Below are 20,667 nucleotides of genomic sequence, written 5' to 3' on the forward strand. Positions count from 1 at the left end.
TGTTAGTTCCTTTATTCTTCATTTCACCGGCTATGAATTAAAGTCATTCACAGCCCGTAATGAGTCTCAAACAGTTTGTAAATAGTCCCATGGAAGTCTGCCAAAATGCATCTGATAAGCATACACCTTTATCTTCCTTGAAATGCTGCCAATGACTAAATTTCCAATTAGTTATACAAGGCCAAACGGAGCACAAATTCAACACAGATCTTCAGGTTTCAAACTGACCAGTACGAACAGAGTTGCTTCCTGAAAAGGTTCCTGTTCCTTTGCTCCTCCTTTATGTCTTATGGGGGGGGCCAGTCACCTCCAAGCCTTACTCCTGAGTCACGCCCTTTGTCTTAACTGTTCTTGCCTTCTGGCAGCTCTGTGCATGAATGCACTGGTAACAGGCTCCCCCTGTTCCTCTGCCTTGCTGCTGTCGGATTCTGGAGGCTCTGGAGTCAGCACATAACTCCTAGACGGCCCTGGCCCCATCTCTCTATTGGATGCAGAACCCTCGTCTAAGTCTTTCCCAGACTCCCAGACTGGCCCACGTTCCTCCTTACTGTCCAACTCTGCTGCCAGCTCTGCAGGCTGCTGGCGGATCACAACATTCTATCCCCATAAATCATTTTAAAGCTGGCTCTGCAATTGACTTCATTCCTGCTGGCCTTGGAATGATAATTTTTTTACCTTTAGAATAATAATCATCATCATCATCATCATCAACTGTAGAAGAAGAAAAGTGAAGTTTGAATGACTATGTGAATCAAAGAAAACAACATTATAAAAACAACAGAAAAAAAAGGCAGAATATAAGAAAAAATAGCTGGATGACAGATGGAATGGATGGAAAACCAAAGCTTTGCATGGACAGCACTTGAAAAACATTGAAGGAAAATGTGATAACAACTTGACATGGGCATGGATTAAGATGGGAACTATCAAGAAAGAAACGGATCAAGTTTTATACTTGCTGCTCAAGAACAAGCACTACAAACTAATACCATGAAAGCAAAGATACAAAAAAAAAGTACTGACAATCCAAACTGCCAACTTTGCAATGACAACATTGAAACTGTTTCACATTTAATATGTGAGTGCAGCAAAATCGCACAAACTGATTACAAAGCTAGACATAGCTGAGTTGTTAAACTAATCCACTGGTCATTATGTAGAAAGTATGACTTACCTGTATCCAAAAAGTCATGGGAATCTAAAGTGGAAAAAGTTGTCGAAAATGAGAAGCTGAAGATCTTGTGGGACTTTCGAATACAGACAGATTGACATTTGGAACACAACACGGCAGGTATCACAGTTGTCAAAAACCCAAATGTATAATGTATTGATATCACTGTACCAGGAGATGCCAGAGTTGAAGAAAAAGAACTGGGGGAAAAAAATCACAAAATATCGCAACCTGACCATCAAAACTGTGTGATTATGGATGAAACTTGGTACCATGTCCAAGAATTTTATAAAATACATTAAGAAATTGCATTTCCCTGCAATTATAGCAGCAGAACTGCAAAAAAAATGTGCTATTCAGAACATTGTATATTTTAAGAAGATACTTGGTTGATACCTAGGATGCTGGCAGCAACCCGTATCAACCATTAGCGTTAGTCACTGGTATTTTTGATACATTTTTTAAATGCTCAGTTGACTGAGTTTCATGTTTAATAAATAAAAGAGATAATAAAAAATACCTCTTCTTGTTGCTGCCAAGAAATGTCCTTGTACCTTCAGTGCTTTCAGTAAAAAATGTGCATTTGGCCATTTTGAAAATGTCTGAGCCGTTAGTATGAAGCTGTCTGACCAGCAAGTTGTCATTCTTAAGCAACAATGAGAGCATGATGCCATGGTTCTACTGCTAGATTTTTCCAGCAGTGGTAGCCATGGGTGTATATTGAATTGATTCTGACCCACGCTTCGTCAAACGTAATTAAACACAAACTTGTTTTAAAAGCAAAACCTATTTTATTGCAACGCTGGGAATTATTGTCATTCCCTGCTAGAACTAATTGTAAACAGTTCCCCAAGATAAGCACACGCCTTTCAGTGCTGTCGAATGCTGCCAAAAACAGAAGTATCCAAATTAATTATAACAGAAACCAACCGAATTACCAAAAAAAAAAAAAAAACCCAACCAGAGTACACAGAGCTTCAAAGAGGACCCTGAATCTATCAAACTACTTTGCTTCCTGCAAAGCTTTCGTCATTGAGGACTGACTTTTATCCCTTATGGGAGGGGCAATCACCTCCCAGCCTTACTCCTGAGTCACCCCTTCTGCTTCAGCTGTTCTCGCCTTCAAGCAGCTCTGGGCACATGCACACTGGGAATGGTTCCCCTGGGTCCTCTGTTTTGCTGCTGCCGGGCTCAGAAGGCAGCGCCCCACTCCCAGATGGTCCTGGCCCCATCCCTGCATCAGATGTAGAGCCCTCGTCCAAACACTCTCAAGACTCCCTGACTGGTCTCCTTTCTTCCTCGCTGTCCGACTCTGCTGCCATCTGCAGAGGCTGCCGGTGAACCACAACAAGCCACTGTGTCAGGTGGAACTAGAGAAAGAGCAACAGCTTGTTTGACCCAGAAGCTAGGGTGGTCTGAGGCAAGAATTTGCTACATGCTAGTTACACAAGCAGGAAACAAATAAACCTAGCCAATTTATTTGCCAGTACAGGAGTTGTGAAATGGAGTTAAAGGTGGGGTTTGCCTGTAAGAGTGCCTTGTAAACTCTACGAGTAACCAACAATGTTGAATAGGGGAAGGCAAGAATTCCTATGAATGAGAAAATATTTGTATCCTAAAACTGATGAAGTTGGATCCATGCAGTTGCCATTTGTGGAGTATGAATTGTGAAGCTCCATGGAAATATCAATAGTCTGTTCATTTGAGTCTCAGAGCAGAATCTCCATTGGTGGGACATACTTAGCTCAAGTAGTAAATTACTTCCAATAATGATTTTCTTTTCTGAGCCAAGATTGGGATATGTCTTGAAAGGATCATTAGGAATCCATAGCCCAGTACTTTATACAACTAGAGCATTGATTAGTAGTCCCTTGCTGGGATTAATAAATAAATAATATCTCGACATTTTATTCTCCTAGATCAGTGGTCCGCCATCTTTTTGGCACTGGGGGATGGGTCCATGGAGGACAATTTTTCCACATACTGGGGGTTGGTGGAGGTTTTGGGCTCGCTCGACCACTGCTTTCCTCCAGCTGTCCCTAACAGTCCATGGACCAGTACCGGTCCGTGGCCTGGTGTTGGGGACCTCTGTCCTAGATGATCCAACGTATATTTTCCAATATTTCCTGATAGGAGCAGTGGGAAATTTATGGCTATCCAGATACATATTTCTGGAATTTAATTTCCATCATATCTGATGACGGTTTTCAATACTAGGTTAGAGAGGAATTGGAATTGGTACCTTTGCTTTGAGGTAACTTTTCCTTTCTGAAGCAGTTTGTTAGAGGTGAGGGAGGTTACACTCTTCCTTGCCTTTGTCCTTCTCTTGTGTACTATTGGCTTAAACTTCCACCAAAATCTGTACACTGTAGCCAGAAGTCGCCTTCTCACAGGGGAATATCTTCTTTTCATCAGAAGTGAACCATTGAATCTGATTTCATGGTTTTGTTTAATTACCCCTAATTTCCTTCTATCAATTAAGATTTCTGATTTGGCCATTAATCGGTCCCTAGTTGTATCAAATGCTTGTAAGATTCACAGCCTGGAAATTTAAATTGTACTAGTGAAATACATACAGTTATAATAAAGTTTTCAAAGCAAATTTAAAAGCAATTATGGTTGAAAAATGATTAAGTCTATCAAACCGTTAAGGCTGTAATTAAAAAAAAAACCCTATTAAGACTGTGAACTCACTGAGGATTACTTTGCAGTTGACAAGGAATTGCACTGTAAATGTCTTCATAATCTTGGTTTTGATTTGCAGGTATCTTGTCACCAATTTAATGGGTGCTGACTTGAATAATATAGTGAAGTGTCAAAAATTGACAGATGACCATATACAGTTTCTTATATATCAGTTACTTCGAGGACTAAAGGTAAAAGCCACAGGAACATTTCATTTATTTATTTAAAAGTATTTGTAATTCACTGCAATCCAGTAGGATTTTGGACAGTCCACCACACCATATATTCAAAGCAAAAGCAAGATTACAAAGTTCATATAACAAACAATAACGATCATCAGTTGAAATCTTATGAATGAAGGAGAATATACGTGTCGCAGGATAATGTTGCAGGATCCAATCTGGGTCGGTCGCTGGCACCACTAGAGAGGGGTTCCTTGAAGATTGTTTCCCTCATGAGCTGGTAATGGTGACCGACTCAGATTGGATCCTGTAGTTGAAATCTTACACATTATAGATACCGTTTAGAGAAACTAAACTGAAGACCAAATACTTTCTGACTGATTTTTGAATATGCCTGTAGAGTAGGATCCACCTGCCCTGCTGGTGGGAGAATATTTCATAAAACTGAAGTAAAAGTGACTGTCTCAGTAACGCTGGAATTTTTTCTTGGCTTGAACATTTTTCTTCTTTGTGCTGTCCTTATTGTTTACAGCTACAAATAACACTAGACTTACAACCATTTGGACTTATGGTCGTTTTTCACCATTATAATAATTGCAGCATCCCCATAGTCATACAGTCAAAATTTCTGCGCCTTGGCAACTGGCCTGTATTTATGCTGATTGCAGTATCCTGGGGTCATGTGATCAATCACCTTTTGTGACTTTCTAACAAGTAAAGTCAATGGGGAAGCCAGATTTACTGAACAACCATGTTACTAACTGAACAACTTCAGTGATAACAACTGTCGAGAAAGGTGGGGACAAAACTCACCTAACAACTGTCTTGCTTAGCATGAGAAATTTGGAGCCCAATGGTGGTCATAAGTCGAGGACTACCCTGTATAGGTTTTTAAAAAAAAAAAATTGGAAGGAATTGAGAATACATCTTTCAGTTGGTAAATTTTAACTCCAGTGTGTAAGCTGACACCCAATGAATAGTCACACTTATTTACTTGAGATCCTCCTTACAGCAAGAATGTTGAATCAGATATGGTATGGTTTTTATTTCAAGGGATGGTGGTTATTTATCTTTGATTTACAAAATTAAATTAATTACACTGCAGTGCTGTTTCTTGCAGATTTCAGGGTTAGTGATCCAGTTCAGAAAGATATTGAATGTGAAGTCTGCCATTTCAACACTACTTTATCAATTAATTTGTTAAACAAACTTTATTTGATTTATTTGATTTGTCAATAGCTTACAAAATAATAGATATAAGTATAAACATGAGTAAGAATACAGAAAATAGGTACGATTAAATGGGGACAATAGGACAGGGGCGGGAGGCACGATGGTGCAATTATGCACTTGCATAACTCTCCGTCTACCAGAAGGAACTCCTGGGAGCAAACAGACTAAAATTACAATAAAAATAAAAAGGCCATTTAATACAATAAAACTCACATTCGTCTGTCAACCACTATGCCAGCTCCATCAATATCCTGGCCCCATTGGCTTGAGAAAAAGCCAAGGGTTCGTTGCATTCCTGGAGACCCACAGAGTCAGGATCATGCGTATCTCCTGTCTCCCTTACACAGCAACTCTGGGCAGTTTCTAAATGAGATATAGATAGAAGAGAGAAAGGGAGGGAGGAAGGGAGAGAAAGAGATGATGGAGACAGAGAGATTGTGATTGAGATTTTCCTGTGTCCTTACCAGCATTACAATTCTGTATTTTGAATCATGGAAAGTTGTTTGATAAGGCAAACACCATGATGGGGAAGGTGCTATTGTATGTGGTTATGTATTGAATCATATTTTGACTTGGAAATCAATTTATTTTTTCCCTTCCTTTATTACATTGTTGTTAAACATACCACATGCATTATATTATTTTGGTACAATTGGTATTTATGTTGCACAGTATCGACAAATTAATACTCTGATGTTTAGATAATTTAGACATCAAATCTTTTTGAATGTGATAGTTGGAAGTTAGCTGTGGCTCTGCAGTTGAACTAAGAATCATAGAAGTGCATATTTGAAAAGGATCCAAAGTATAATTTAATCCAGCCCTTTGCAATAAGCATGAAGACCAATTTCTAATATCTGAACAAAGAGGGTGATTTTGCAGGACCACAACAAATGGAGAACAAATATGATTTTGCTTTTCTGAAATGCCTGGGAAATCCATATAATATCCTTTGTATGTATACCCACAAATACCCACATAAATAATATCCGTTCCCATGGTAATGCTATGGTATTCTTGCTTTCCAGAAAAAGATGAGTATTTTTTTTACAAGACCCAGCATATGCAGGTTTATATATTGCAGAGTTTTTGAGACTTTGAAGCTCCACGCATTTTGGAGTAGAAATTAAACAAGCCTATCAGCCAAGAATTTAGGATCTTTTGTGGAAAACTCTACCGTCTTTTTCTTTCTCCGATTACAGTACTGTTTTCCAAGAAGAGATAGTTTTCTAACTGGCAATCTTTATTCTGAAGGCCCCTAGATTGGATTGGAAAGAGTGGTGGAATGTGCACTTTAAAATGCCATTTAAAATGCCATGTAATCAAAGTCCTTGTATGATTTATCACTATGAGTTTATAGTGTGGAAACAAATGCAGCCTAACTAAAACTTTACTTTGTAGAAAAATATGAGTCAAAGCAAATGGTTTCTGATACTCAAGTTCATTCAGCCGTGTCTGATTTTGACCTTACCTGTTTTCTCTTCATGTTGCAGTATATTCATTCCGCTGGAATCATTCACCGGGTAAGTTTCAATCACTGATAAGATGCCTTGCATACTTCTGCACGGACTAGTTTTATCATCTTAAATTTAACCCTATTTTAATAGTCTTTTCATTCTGATGCAGGACCTGAAGCCCAGTAACTTAGCTGTTAATGAAGACTGTGAATTAAGGGTAGGATTCATGCTATTTTGATTCCCTCCTCTCTTTCTCTCTCTGCCGTCTCTGCCCCCCAGTCTCTCTGTCTCTGTCTCTCTCTCTCTCTCTCTCTCTCTCTTCTGCCTTCTCTCTCTCTCTCTTCCCCACTCTCATCTCATCTATCAAAATGTGCTGCCACTCTCACCATAAGACAACTCAGGAAATCTTACACAGTTAAAAGCAATAGAGTTATACAAATACACACACACAGAGTAACGATAAAATTTGAAATTGTGGTAAAGAGATGGAGAGGGAAAGGAATAAGATGTGCAAGCAAATCATTTTCCATTATTCCCTAAGCTAAATAACATTTACAGAAAGTGTGATATTGATAAAATTATTTAATTTAAAAGTGATAGGAATCATCTTGATTATTAAATAGGCTGCTGTGGAAGTCTTGGATCTTCATTCATGACAGTTAATTGCATCTAAGTAACTGCTCACAGTGGCATATTAGGCCTTGCAAGTATAAATGAAAGAATAGATATATACGGTATCTACATTGCTGGAATTAAAGCCTAATATTTGGAAAGGAAGATTAAATGCTATATATTAGCAACAAATAGGAATCTCCTGAATAGATGACAAAATTACTATTGATTTTTTTCTGAATGTTTATACCAAGATATGAAATTCTGTTTTAGGATATGTCACTTAATAATGATTGTATCCCAATTTAGGTAGTAATGCAAAATAATATTTTGTCCAAAGATAAATATGGACATTGATAAGAATATAAGTAATTATACAATTAAATAGAGCAGTTAAAAATTGTTCATCACTTGCCTACTGTTTCATGGAATGGGAAAACTTGTCAAAAGACACAATCTGAACAACAAGAAGTGGCATTTACATTTGACCCACAATGGAATCTGTGCTCCAGAAATGTTACCCATAAAATAATCCCCTTCCTACTTACCAGTAACATTTTCAAAAAAAAATATTACCCTGTTCAAGAGAAGATGATCCTGATAATTAAGTGAAGGAGAATATATAAAAAGCCAAATAACTTCAAATAACGGTGTTCTGGATTTGGTGAAAGAGTGGGGGGCATCACTAGAAAAGTTAACAACAGCATCTACATCTTAGTTGAGTGTTTCTCAACCATGTCAACTTTAAGATGAGTGACCTTCAGTTCTCAGAATTCCCCAGGCATCATGCTGGCTGGTCCTATTTACCTGTCATTTGTTCATCATTGCTACAGAGCTTTGTAGCGGTCATAGATTACAAAAGAAATGATATGTTTCTAGGATGTATATAATCAAAGTCTTTGGATCTTATTTCATTTAAAAATGAAATTGTCCTGTCTTATAAATGTAGATTATATATTTGAATATGGTGAATTTGAAAGCATGTAGACCCAGTATAAAGTTTCATGCCAATATTTGCGTGATTAGGTATTCTATGAATCCCTAATTTGATTGTCTGGAATAAAGTCCATATATCTTTGTATTGCAGTTATCTCTTCCACCCAAACTCAACATTTTCTTTTGTAGTAGAACATAATTCTCCCATCCTGTGGTCAGATGACTTGATGCTCTATTTATGTTACTTTCCCATTCCTGGAAATTGGAACCCCTGTTGTATGTGTAAGTTCACCTATGTGATTAATAGGCAGTGCCTCAGACCCTGTAACAACCTGATATCCGATCCATTGAATTGACCTCTAAACAATTATGCAGACGAGGACTGAAATGGTGGACTGTCTTCTATCACCCCTGCCTGTTGGCATGCTGAATTAGACCTACTAAGTTGAACAATACCCAAGAGCCACAGGTTCCTTAACGCTGTGCTAAGCCATGCAGCCTGGTATTGGTGGGCATAAAGTTCTTTCTTCAGGGATATAAATCAGCCAAATATTTATATTTTAGCATCAAGGTACTATCTTAAAAATCCACCCTCTCTATGATTTGAAGCATACAGTGAATTAAAATGCTGGTGTTTCAGCCAGATATTTAAGATAATAATACTATTCCACTGAAATCAATCTCAAAAATATTGTCATCCACTTTATGCCCTTTACCACAAAGCCTCTGTCAAAATTCAGTTTTTCCTGCCAGTTTTATATTTGGGTCTGTGCTGGCTTTAAGAAAAGATAGTGAGGAGATGATCAGAATAAGCTGAGATAACCTATTGCATTATTGTTCAACAGAATTACATGTTATTTTTCTTCAAACCACCCCTCAATTTGTTGTGCTGTATCTCAAGGCCCTCTGCAGAGCAGAAAATTGCTGTATAACCTGTCATGTAATTTAAAGGCATAAGGACTTTGTTAGTTTGAACAACTACTGTTTTTTTTTCCAATTTCCTTGGATTTGAATCATGAGATGATAAAGATTATAATTATATCCTCTCTTTGTTTTGTATAATTCAAGGAGTGTACAAAAGCAGCTGCCAGTTTCCCCAACAACAATAAACCTATGAATTTGTGGGTTGGGCTGAGGAGGAGTTACTGGAAGAGTCACCCAGTTGGCCTATGGGAGGACTGGAACTCACGGACTCTTGGTTTCTAATCCAATACCTAATCCTGTACCAAATTGGCCCTCTGGTTTGGTTGTCTTGTCAATGCAGTTTTTAATGAGTTACAATAATCAGAATAAAAAGGAGTGGGAACATTTAATATAACTAAAATAATAGGAAACTTTATTCATGATTATGTAGATTTTAGACTTTGGCTTAGCCCGACAAACGGATGATGAAATGACAGGCTATGTGGCAACCCGATGGTACAGAGCCCCAGAAATCATGTTAAACTGGATGCATTATAATCAGACAGGTAAAGTAAATATTATTTCTTATTGATTTGTACTATGGTGTGTGTGTGTGTGATATGACCTGGGGCATGGCACAAAGGCACACAGTCAGATAGTCAATAAGAGTCCCTTTATTATTTCCCACTTTGCCCCCAATGTCCTGGTTACCTTCTGGCTGGAGAAAAACTCTCTCAGGAACAGCTTTTGACTGCAGAAAATTAAGTCCAAAACATGGTCAACACAAACTGTAACTTAAAGTCCAATCAAGCCAAACTGAAGTAATTAGTTTGGCAGGGCAGGAGCAAGAATTTCAGACTTGAAGGCACGGCAAAACTCACACAGTTGGGAAGACGCCAGGAACATAGATAAGCAATAACAGCACAAGATAAAGTCACATTTGCTCCCAGCAGCCTGCCACACACAGTCTGCCTTTCTTATAAACTATGTTCCCAGCTGTGGCTAATGGAAGTAATCAGGGCCCTTTCCTTCCCCGTAAGCCACACAACCCATGTTGCTCTCTTCTCTGTTCCTCCCTACGTGCCTTAGGATGAAGAGGGGGTGGGCCTGGGTCTTCCTCTAAACTTCCTCTCCCTTGTTCTATCTCTCCCTTGTTCTATCTCTCCCCTGCTCTGCCCAGCCAGACTTTGCCCTTTCCCAGTTTCCTCCACAGCCAACAGAGCCACACTCCCATTCCCTGTCAGCTGTTTGGCTTCCTCCTCGGATTGAGACTCTCTGTGTGGATGGATGGATGGATGGATGGATGGATGGATGGATGGATAGATAGATGATAGATAGATAGATAGATAGATAGATAGATAGATAGATAGATAGATATAGTAAGGTCCTGGATTATACAGAATGTCTTGACTTGTGTATTTATGTCTTGGCAGTTGATATTTGGTCAGTTGGATGCATCATGGCAGAGCTGCTGAAAGGGAAGGCTCTTTTTCCAGGAAATGACTGTATCCTTCTTCTTACAACCCCACCCCACTCCCCAACCCAACAAACATGGTAACAGGCTGCAGATCTTGCTTTGCACTTAAAGCTTTTAAGGCAATATTAGACATTAAGCAAAATTGCTATAGCAAACGTGTAACAAATAGCTAAAGTGACTGTTTTTCACAGCCGGTAATAGCCATAAAGGCTCAGAACATAATGTGTCATTAAGCTACAGTAGACTAACTAAATTTTGTTCTTGTATGTCTCATTTAACTAATGACCAGCAAACAAACACAGCTTACAACTACCAGTAGTTTGTGAGTTGCTGTTGAAGGCCAAAGCTACTGGGTAACTTGTTTGGTAAGCCTGAAAGCCAGCTGCTAATGGTGGCTCTTATAGGAAGCTGTCCTTGAAGCAAGTTAAGGAACTGGGCAAATGATGTAACAGTTTTTGAATAACAAGACCTGGTGATTTTCACAGTTCCCACCTTAATTTCTAGGCTGCATGGATTTAAGAGACTGGTGTTACAAGATAATGCTGATTCAAAAGCCTGAACAGAAAATAATTTCATTCACAATGAAGGGAAAATAGGATATTTATATAACATTAGAAAATATGGTTCCTTTCAATGGCCAACATAAGGTATTCCCTTGGTTTGGGCCATTATACCATCTCATTTTTGAAGAGAAAGACACATAATTGTTCTGCATGAAGAATAATAGTGTTCAATGATGTTTAAGCTCTTTCAAGCAAATAATGGCCTGATTGAAAACTGTCCAAGTTGAGATGGTGAGTAATGGTGAAATGCATTCTGGTGACTTAAGAATCTGATGTTTCTGTTTACCTCTTTAACTTAAATTGGATTTCTGAGGGCTCTTTAGTGTCATCTCAATGGGTACTATTATAAATGCCTACACCTCAATTGTGCTTTGTCTTTATCCAATATAATTTTGTTCACTTGTTTGGCTTGTTTGCATTGGTTAATATGATATGTGAACCTGCCTATTATAGTTTTATGATATGTAGGAATCAACTGTGGCTTGATCAGCAACAATGGTTTTAAAACTTATTTATGATCCAGGCCAATTTGTTGATAGAAGTATCCATCTCTGTACATCATCTTTTTATTCTCCTTTCTATTTTAGATAGCAGAACAAAAGAACTATGTGTGCGTTTGGCAGTTTATATGTGCATATATCTCCTTTGCTATCTTTCCTACCTTTCTTGTAGTTTTCTTAAACTGTTACAGATATCGACCAGCTGAAACGAATAATGGAAGTAGTTGGTACACCTAGTTCTGAACTTCTCAAAAAAATATCATCAGAACATGTAAATATGATTTATTAATAGGATCACAAGTAATTTTTCATTTAATCTGTTACATGACTGACACTGATTTCCTGACAGTGTTCTTTTCAGTTGCATGTTTTTATCAAGTTGATTTTCAGATATGAGTGATCTTATATATTTTTTTCAAAAACGCAACCTCCAAAGAATGGGTGTTTTTAACATGACTCCATTGTGGGTTTCTGAGTATCAAACAATCAATAAAAAACATTTGATTTCTAGTTAACATAATTAACCAATTGCTGAAGCAAATATTTATAGAGAAGCACTCTTAGGGAAGTACCATTCTTCTTAAAGATGTAATTTCTACAGGAAGTCTTTTGTTTTTTTTTTTGTTTTTTTTAATGTTAATTATATGGATCTTGTTTTTGTTTATTATATGGATCTCTGTTTCTTTGAAATATATACATCTGAAGCATATTTAAAGACAAATGTTGGCAAAGGTTAGCTGCTACATTTCTTGTGGTCATCTCCCTTTAGTGTAATCTGTAGCAAAATATGGTGATTTTAAGGTTGGAAATAATGTCTCTTGGCAGATGAAAGCGTCTCACTATTTACTTCCATTGTTTCACTTGCATAGAACTCTAATCTAGTTTCTTATATAGAAACAAGAGGCTGTTTGTTGGCCTACATTGACTTCTAACTTGTTGGAAGATCTCTGCTGAAGAGCAAACCACTTGCCAAATATAAGGCTACACCAAACTTCTTGTACTTTGCTTATTGTCACATCTCTTTCCATCTGAATTCTGCCAAACATTTCCTAACATGCCCCCAAAAAAATCTCTATAGTTTTTGGCACTATAGAAAGAATGGCATTTTGATCTTTCTAGTCCTGAAAGGCTCCTTGGACCTTTATAGTGGTGGTCTCTATTAAATGATAGTTACAATGTGCAGCTTGTGTGGATCTTATTGGAGTAGAAAATTATGGCATCTTTTCTATAATCATATCTGTCCTTGGTCTTTTTTTAAAGATGTGCATATAATTAAAGAGATTAGGAAGCTCAGGAATTTTATTCTGTCTAATTAAAATCTACACTGAGCAGCAAGATAAATGAAAAGAATGATGAAAGATACTTTCATCTTCTGTTTCTCATTCTGCTATATAATTTGTACATTTTATAAATATTTGGGGACATTTGATTAAAACTGAGTGCAGTTACAAGTCATATTTTCAGGGGGTGAGCCATTTTATCTCAAACTTTTAATTTATGTATGTTTATGCAATTTCACGTTTGCAGGCCAGAAAATATATAGAATCTCTACCATACATGCCTCAACAGGATCTGAAAGTAGTATTTCGTGGAGCAAATCCATTAGGTAAATATTTATTATTCACTACTGTGTTTCTCCAACCATACGGCCTCCCCCAATAGGAAGTCCCAGCATGCTTTATAGGCATAAAATCAAATTAAGCCCCTCCCCCAAAATTAAGGCCTATATTAAACATGTGAAGTGGGGGGGAATGGCAGGGGGGCCTTGCCGTTAGGAAGTACTTTTGTTGCATACCCAGATACGGTGCTGCCTGCGTTGACTTTGGCGTTGGTGGGGCACTTTGTATCGGGAGACCTTCTGCCACCATTGCTTTCCCTTCTCCCCGTGCTGCTGCGGCATTTACAGCAACGCCTCGGCATTTGGCGCAGTCACGCGTGGCCAGCCAGGGCTCCTCCCTCCAACTGGAGCCCGGCAGAGACACTCGGCTTCAGGCGCTCCTGTCACCTCCTTCCCTTCGCAGGCAAAGCCAATTCTTTTAAAAATGATGCCCTACTACCGGTGCGACAAAGACTCCCCTGCCCGAGAGGGCAGCCCAACCCCACGTGGGGAGGCGAATCTCCCGGGACCGCAACACAGGATCGGCCCACCCCGGGAGAAGCGCCCATCCCTGCCTGCCACTGGGCAGAGTGCAAAGAGCTTTGCCTGGGGCGCCCAGCGCAGCTGACAGGTGGGCCCTCCTGTCTGGCAGCGGAATTCTCACCAAGGCAGCAAGCGGCTCCCTGCCGGACCTTCCATGCGGGCTGGGCAGAGCTGGGAAAGCGAGCCACGGGTGCATGCCTGCGTGCCAAGCAAAAGAGCGGGGCCGACCTGAGCTTGGCATCCTTCCCAAGTCCCTCCAGCCCGAACCCGAAGGGACCACTGGGAGAGGCTGCCCGAGGTAGTGATAGCACCCACCTGTCCACAGTCAGGGAGGCGAGGAGATGGCAGCGCTGTTTCCCTGGCCGGTGGGTCTGGCAGAGAGAGCCCGAAGCTGCCCATCCTTTCCACCCCTCGCCCAGCCTGTCCCCATCCCCACGCATCTCCAAATGCGCTGGCATCTCCAAACGCTGCAGCGGCATCGGGCAGAGGCGCTCACTCGGGGGGGCTCAGCTCGGAGGACGTGGCACAGGCCATTGCTTTGCCTCCCTGTCCACAGATGGGTGGGCGCTATCACTGCCTCGGGCAGCCTCTCCCAGTGGCCCCTTCAGGTTTGGGCTGGAGGGACTTGGGAAGGAAGCCAAGCTCAGGTCGGCCTGGGCCTTTTGTTTGGCAGGCGGGCACGCACCCGCAGCTTGCTTTCCCAGCTCTGCCCAGCCTGCACGGCTTTGGCAGGATGAGCGGAGGGTCCGGCGGGGAGGTGCTCTTCATGCTCTGCCCGATGCCAGGCAGGGATGGCGGCTGGGTGCTTCTCCCTGGGTGGGCCGATCCTGCGCTGCAGCCCCAAGAGATTCACCTCCCCAGGTGGGGTTGGGCTGCCCTCTTGGGCAAGGGAGTCTTTGTCGTACCTGTAGTAGGGCATCGTTTCTAAAAGAATTGGCTTTGCCTTTGAAGGTGAAGGGAAGGTGGCGACAGGAGCGCCTGAAGCCGAGTGTCTCCGCCGGGCTCCAGTTGTAGGGAGGAGCCCTGGTTGGCCATGCATAGCTGCACCAAATGCTGTAGCGTTGCTCTAAACGCCGCAGCAGCAGGGGAGAAGGGAAAACAACGGTGGCGGAAGGTCTCCCAATATGAAGTGCCCCACCAACGCCGAGGTCAACATCCAAGCCGTTGCCGCCCACCCGCCCGAGGATGCGGGGGGGGCATTAAGTCACCCCTGAAAAGACGGCCCAGCCGTTTTTTCAGGGGTCAAGAAAAAATAAGGCTCGGCCTTATTTTGTGAGAAACACGGTACTATTCTAGGAGGAATAATCACTTTAAATGGAAAACAAACCACTACTACAAATTTCCAAGTATCTTCCATTTAATACTGAGACTGGTTATAAAAATTGCATTGGGTATAGACATAGTCCAGATGAATTACTCCTTCAGACCATTTTATTTATAAACTAAGGATTATTTCTTTTTCATTATATTGATTTCTTTTAATATAAATATTCTGTAGGAGAGGTATATGAGAAAAAAGAAATAGGTAGGTAGATAGATAGATAGATAGATAGATAGATAGATAGATAGGTAGATAGATAGGCAGGCAGGCAGGCAGGCAGGCAGGCAGGCAGGCAGGCAGGCAGGCAGAGGAATAAAAATTTTGGTCGTTTGCAAACTATTATTATGTAAACAGTTAGTGAATCCTTTATGTTAAGGTTCCCAAACATTTTGGGAGTGTAGCTGCTTTTGGAATTTTGAGTCTTGAGAACATAATGTGGATATATCACAAAACAGGTACCCTGCAAAGGTCTTGCTCATTCACAAAATAAGCACTGGGTTACATAAATAATGAAATATCTGCAAGGGAAGCAAGCAATCGGCAGGCAGAGAGTGCCAAGGATCCACGGTTCATCCCTAACTCTATATATTCTTTTCTATTGGAAATAAATTGTTACACACAATTTGTATCTCAAGTATTGCTGCCTGAGATTAGGTTGGAAATTTTGGCAGTGGAATTGAAAATGTGTAGACTTTCTTAATAGTTAATATAAAATTGATCAGCTGCTTTATATTACTTCAATTTTTGGGATCTAGCTGTGGATCTTCTTGAGAAAATGCTCATCCTGGACAGTGACAAAAGAATAACGGCCTCAGAAGCACTTGCGCATCCTTATTTTGCTCAGTATCATGATCCTGAGGATGAACCAGAAGCAGAGATGTATGATGAATCAATAGAAAATAAAGAAAGGGTTATAGATGAATGGAAAGGTAAGAGAGTATTTTCTTGGAGCGTGAATGTTGTGAATGCTTATAACACATACTAACACATACATTATTAAGTATCACAAAGATACATTTGCAGAAAGTGAGTCACCTAGCCTAAGTAGCAGAGTCAAATATCAACGAAGGGTTAAATCGCCCATAATCCCCTTTTTTTATTTTAGAGACTTATTTGATTTATTTTTATTTCTTATTTTACAAGACATATTCCCATCACACACTTTTATGGATGGCATAATTAGATGTTTGTGCAGAAGCTCAGGAAAATGTACATAGCTTTCCATCCTTCTGGTTTTTTCCAAAATAAGAATAGGTTGGACTAACCAGGTTGGACTAACCAGCTCAAAAATCACCAAATGAGCTTCCATGAATGCAGGTGAGCTAGAATGCGAGTCTTCTGAGTTCCAGGTCAACACATGAACCACTTTACCAGACTGCCTTTCATAAGTATAATTTTAAGATATAATTTGGATGTTAACGTATTTGAGGTTAAAAGAAATCTTCAGTGCCAGGTTGCAAATATTGTTTCAGCTAGGACTGCCGTATCTGGGGTGCAAACTCAAGGCAAGAACTTGACGATAGCCTAGAATATCTAGTATCTGATAGTTCTCTGTATGTCTTTGGTGCCATTTACTATTCATGTGGGAGAAAAATGGACAAAAAAATGAAAATAGGGACATATAACTAAGGCAGAGTTATATCAGAGTTTATATCAACATATAGCCCGAATCTGCAAAGATGAAGTCAAGAAAGCAAAAGCTTAGAATAAACTAAGACTTGCAACAAAAGTCAAAGATAATGATAAAAAAAGTTTCTTTCAGCATATAAATAACAAGGAAAAAGACAAGGAAAACAGTAGGCCCACTTAAGAGAAAGATGGCAAGAAAACAACAGGCAGCAGAGATAAAGCAGAACTGCTTAATTCATTCTTTGCATAAGTCTTCATGAAAAAAGAAAGTGTAAATCAACCTACCCTAAACATAACTGTAAAAGATAAGACTAGAAACAAAAATTAAAATAAGCAAGAAAATGGTTAGAGAACACCTATATGATCTTGACGAATATAAATCACCAAGATCTGATGGATTACATCCCAGAGTTCTAAAGGAGTTGGCAAATGTTATGTCAGAATCATTGTACCATATCTTTTAAAAATCCTGGAACACCAGGAAATTACCTCAGGATTGGAAAAGAGCTGGTGATTTCCATCTTCAAAAGAGGGGGAAAAACAGACCCAGGAAACTACAGACCAAACAACTTAACAGTAATACCTGGGAAGATGCTGGAAAGGATAATCAAAAAATAGATCTGCAAACATCTAAAAACAAATAAAGTTATAACTAAAAGCCAGCTTGGATTTGTTAAAAACAGATCATGCCAAACCAATCCTATTTCATTCTTTGATAAACTGAGTAAACCAATAGACCAGCAAATGCTGTGGACATAGTATCTTAGATTTCATTAAGGCATCTGACATGGTAGGCCACAAAGTATTTCATGGTAAGCTAGAAAAATGTGGAATAGACATCATCATCACCAGATGGATTTGTAACTGGCTGACAAACCATATGCAACAAGTCATCCTTAATGGTACTACATCTACATGGAGGGAAGTAAGCAAGGTTCCATCTTAGGCCCAGTACTCTTCAATATCTTCATAAATGACTTAAATGAGGGAATAGAAGGAGAACTCATCAAATTTGCAGATGATACTAAGCTGGCAGGAATAGCCAACACCACAGAAGACAAGCTCAGGATCCAAAAAGATCTTGACAGATTTGAACAATTTGCCCTATCCAACAAAATGAAATTTATGTGGAGAAAAGCAAGGCTTTACGCTTACGCAGGAAAACCAAAGGTACAAGTACAGATCAGGCAAAACCTGGATCAAAACCAGTAACTGAGAGGGATCCAGTGGACAATCACTTAAATATGAGCCAGGAGTGTGCGGCAGCAGCCCAAAAAGCTAATACAATCCTTGGTTGTATAAACAGAGGCATAGAAGCGAAATCACATGAAGTATTAGTACCACTTTATTAAAGCCTTAGGCCACACCTGGAATATTCTGATTAGTTTGGGTCACTATGTTACATAAAATGACACTTTTGGAAAAGGACAAAGAAGAACAACTAAGATGATTAAAGGTCTGAAGACAAAAACATATGAAGAATGGTTGCAGGATTTGGGTTTGGCTACTCGAGAGAAAAGATGAAGTGGGGTGGGACAGGATAGCAGAATTCAAGAATTGGAGAGTTTCCCACAAACAGGATGGAGTCAACTTATTTTTCAAAGCACCGGAGGACAAAAGAAACAATGGATGGAAACTAATCAAGGAGAGAAGCAACGTGGAATTAAGAAGAAACTTCCGAACAGAACAATTAACCAGCGGAATAGCTTGCCATCAGAAGTTGAAGGTGCTTCATCACTGGACAGTCACATGTCTGAAATGGTATAGGGTCTCCTTTGAGCAGGGGGTTGGAAGGTTCCTTCCAGCTCTCTTCTGACTGGATGCTCACTGCCAAGATATGGTACAGTAACTTTAACTCCTACATTCTCTGTTGAAATTTACTGTTGAAATAACTTTTAGAAACACAAAGATGCCCCGCCTGCTGACGACCTTCATACAAGCATGTGCCATTTAGTCCTGGTTTAGTACTGGCAACGATCAGTGCACACATGTCGACAGTAATTCCCCACTGAATTTTCATCAAAACTGTTGCAAGAGCATATACAGAGATTAAGGAAATGACTTTGTTTCATAACGTCTGGTGTGCCTTTTATCAAGCTTCAGGAAATACTTTCCAGTAATGTTTTCCTTCCTTTAAAAAAATGCAGGAAAAGGCTAGAACAATGTGGAAAATTCTTGTTTTAAGAATTGGTGGATATGGCTAACAAATGTTGTTCAATTTTTTTCATTAATCTTAAGCACATTTATTGATTGCAACATTAAACACATATGCTTTCATGCTTCCAAATGCTGAAAAATTGTGTCCATGACGTCTCACACAGAACTTTTCTTTCAATAATTTTAAGGGGTATTTATTTCTTTGTCAACTTCTAAGAAGCCAGACTTTAAAAAGTAAGGGGTTATTACTATTTTTTAAAAGCCTCTTATGATTCCATTTTACTTATTTGAACTAAAGCCCTATACAAAAACAAAACAAAACAGGTCATTGGTTTTGTTGATATTCGAAGTTCCGGTGGTGGGATCCAATATATGTCCTGGATATGTACTGGACAGGTGCAGTTGTACCAGGTTTGTGGTTGTTATGGCAGGTGTTAGTCTCCAAGTCACCCTCAACTAGGCAGTTTCAATATGTATATTTAATCCCAAGTCAAGATTTCTATGACAATTGAGTGATATTCTAGAGTTGACTCATACCCTGGACAACAAACTAATGTAGAGTATGGTTGGTACATGGGTAGTTTCCCTACATTAACCCAGCCTCTCATTTGCAGCCGCCCTCATAATCAACAGATTATCAAATAATGCTTTTGAAAAGCAAGGTAGAAGTCTTCTAAAAAAATGAGTTCACTAATTACACATCCTCCAGTCCTAGCTGCATCGTGGTGCATCCAGACAAACATGGCTTGGAGAAATTAATTCCAGATCAGACTTTCATGTAGAATTAAATACTCAATAATTATTGTGGTTCGCCAGCAGCAGGTGTGGACAGCTGAGATCTTGGAGAGTGAGGACTTGGATGAGGGGCTTGTGTGTGATGCAGGGATGGGGCCAGGACCATCAGGGAGTAGAATGCTGCCTTCGGAGATTGTGGAGGCTGGCAGCAGTGATGAAGAGATCCCCGAGGAGCCTGTGCCCAGTGTGTGCGCATGCAGGGCTGCTTGAAGGAAAGAGCAGCTGCAGCAGCACGGGTGACTCGGGAGTAAGGCTGTAAGGTAATAGCCCCTCCCTTAAGAGATAAAAACCAGCTGAGAAACCAGAGTTCTTTGCAGGAAGCAAATAAATGTTTGCACTCAAGCCTTGTGGACATTCCAAATATCTTGGTTGGTGTTTGGAAACTCTTTATGTTTGAAATATTGCTTAATAACTTTAACTAGTGTTCTTGGCAGCCTTGCACAACCTTGGCAAGGCTCATTCTTATCAGAGACAATTAATTTGAAACAGCATTTTAACCGTGAAGGAACGGAATTCGTAAAGAATCATTAAAAGGTTTTGCTGTTACCTGTTTCGAGTTTGTTTCCTTGGAACAAAGTTTGGCTCAGTACAATAATGGAAGTTTTTCTAGATATTCAAAAGCGATATTTTGGGCCATATGCACCATCACCAAGACATTCTTGGATGGACAATTACATGAAGAGGAGGCCATACATCAACCTAATGTCCTTCCCCTAACTTCTAAGTTGCAGCCTTCCAATTTATTTCCTGCAGTTTTCATGTATTTCTATTCCTTGAAGTAATTTTATGTGAAAGCAACAGTGTGTTCATAAACTTGCATGAAACTGGTAATAAACAGAATCTGTATAGAAAATAACAAATCTGAGCTGTAACACGAAGTAAATTAAGCCAAACAAAATGTTCATA

The 20,667-nt window shown here is 39.7% G+C and overlaps 1 protein-coding gene across 1 annotated transcript in view; it reads left to right on the forward strand.

Annotated features, from left to right (window-relative positions):
- Window positions 1-20,667, forward strand: part of MAPK11 (mitogen-activated protein kinase 11) — a 42,179-nt gene that overhangs the window by 20,476 nt on the left and 1,036 nt on the right. Inside the window, exons 4-11 of the mRNA XM_026714070.2 lie at window positions 3,936-4,047; window positions 6,765-6,794; window positions 6,898-6,945; window positions 9,631-9,745; window positions 10,613-10,684; window positions 11,911-11,990; window positions 13,247-13,325; window positions 15,936-16,109. Of these exons, the coding sequence (XP_026569855.1) occupies window positions 3,936-4,047; window positions 6,765-6,794; window positions 6,898-6,945; window positions 9,631-9,745; window positions 10,613-10,684; window positions 11,911-11,990; window positions 13,247-13,325; window positions 15,936-16,109 (710 nt within the window). The remainder of the gene's footprint in view (window positions 1-3,935; window positions 4,048-6,764; window positions 6,795-6,897; window positions 6,946-9,630; window positions 9,746-10,612; window positions 10,685-11,910; window positions 11,991-13,246; window positions 13,326-15,935; window positions 16,110-20,667) is intronic.

This window comes from Pseudonaja textilis, chromosome 5 (genome assembly GCF_049901715.1).
Source record: "Pseudonaja textilis isolate UNSWEBS1 chromosome 5, rPseTex1.2, whole genome shotgun sequence".
NCBI classification, from domain to species: Eukaryota; Metazoa; Chordata; class Lepidosauria; order Squamata; family Elapidae; genus Pseudonaja; species Pseudonaja textilis.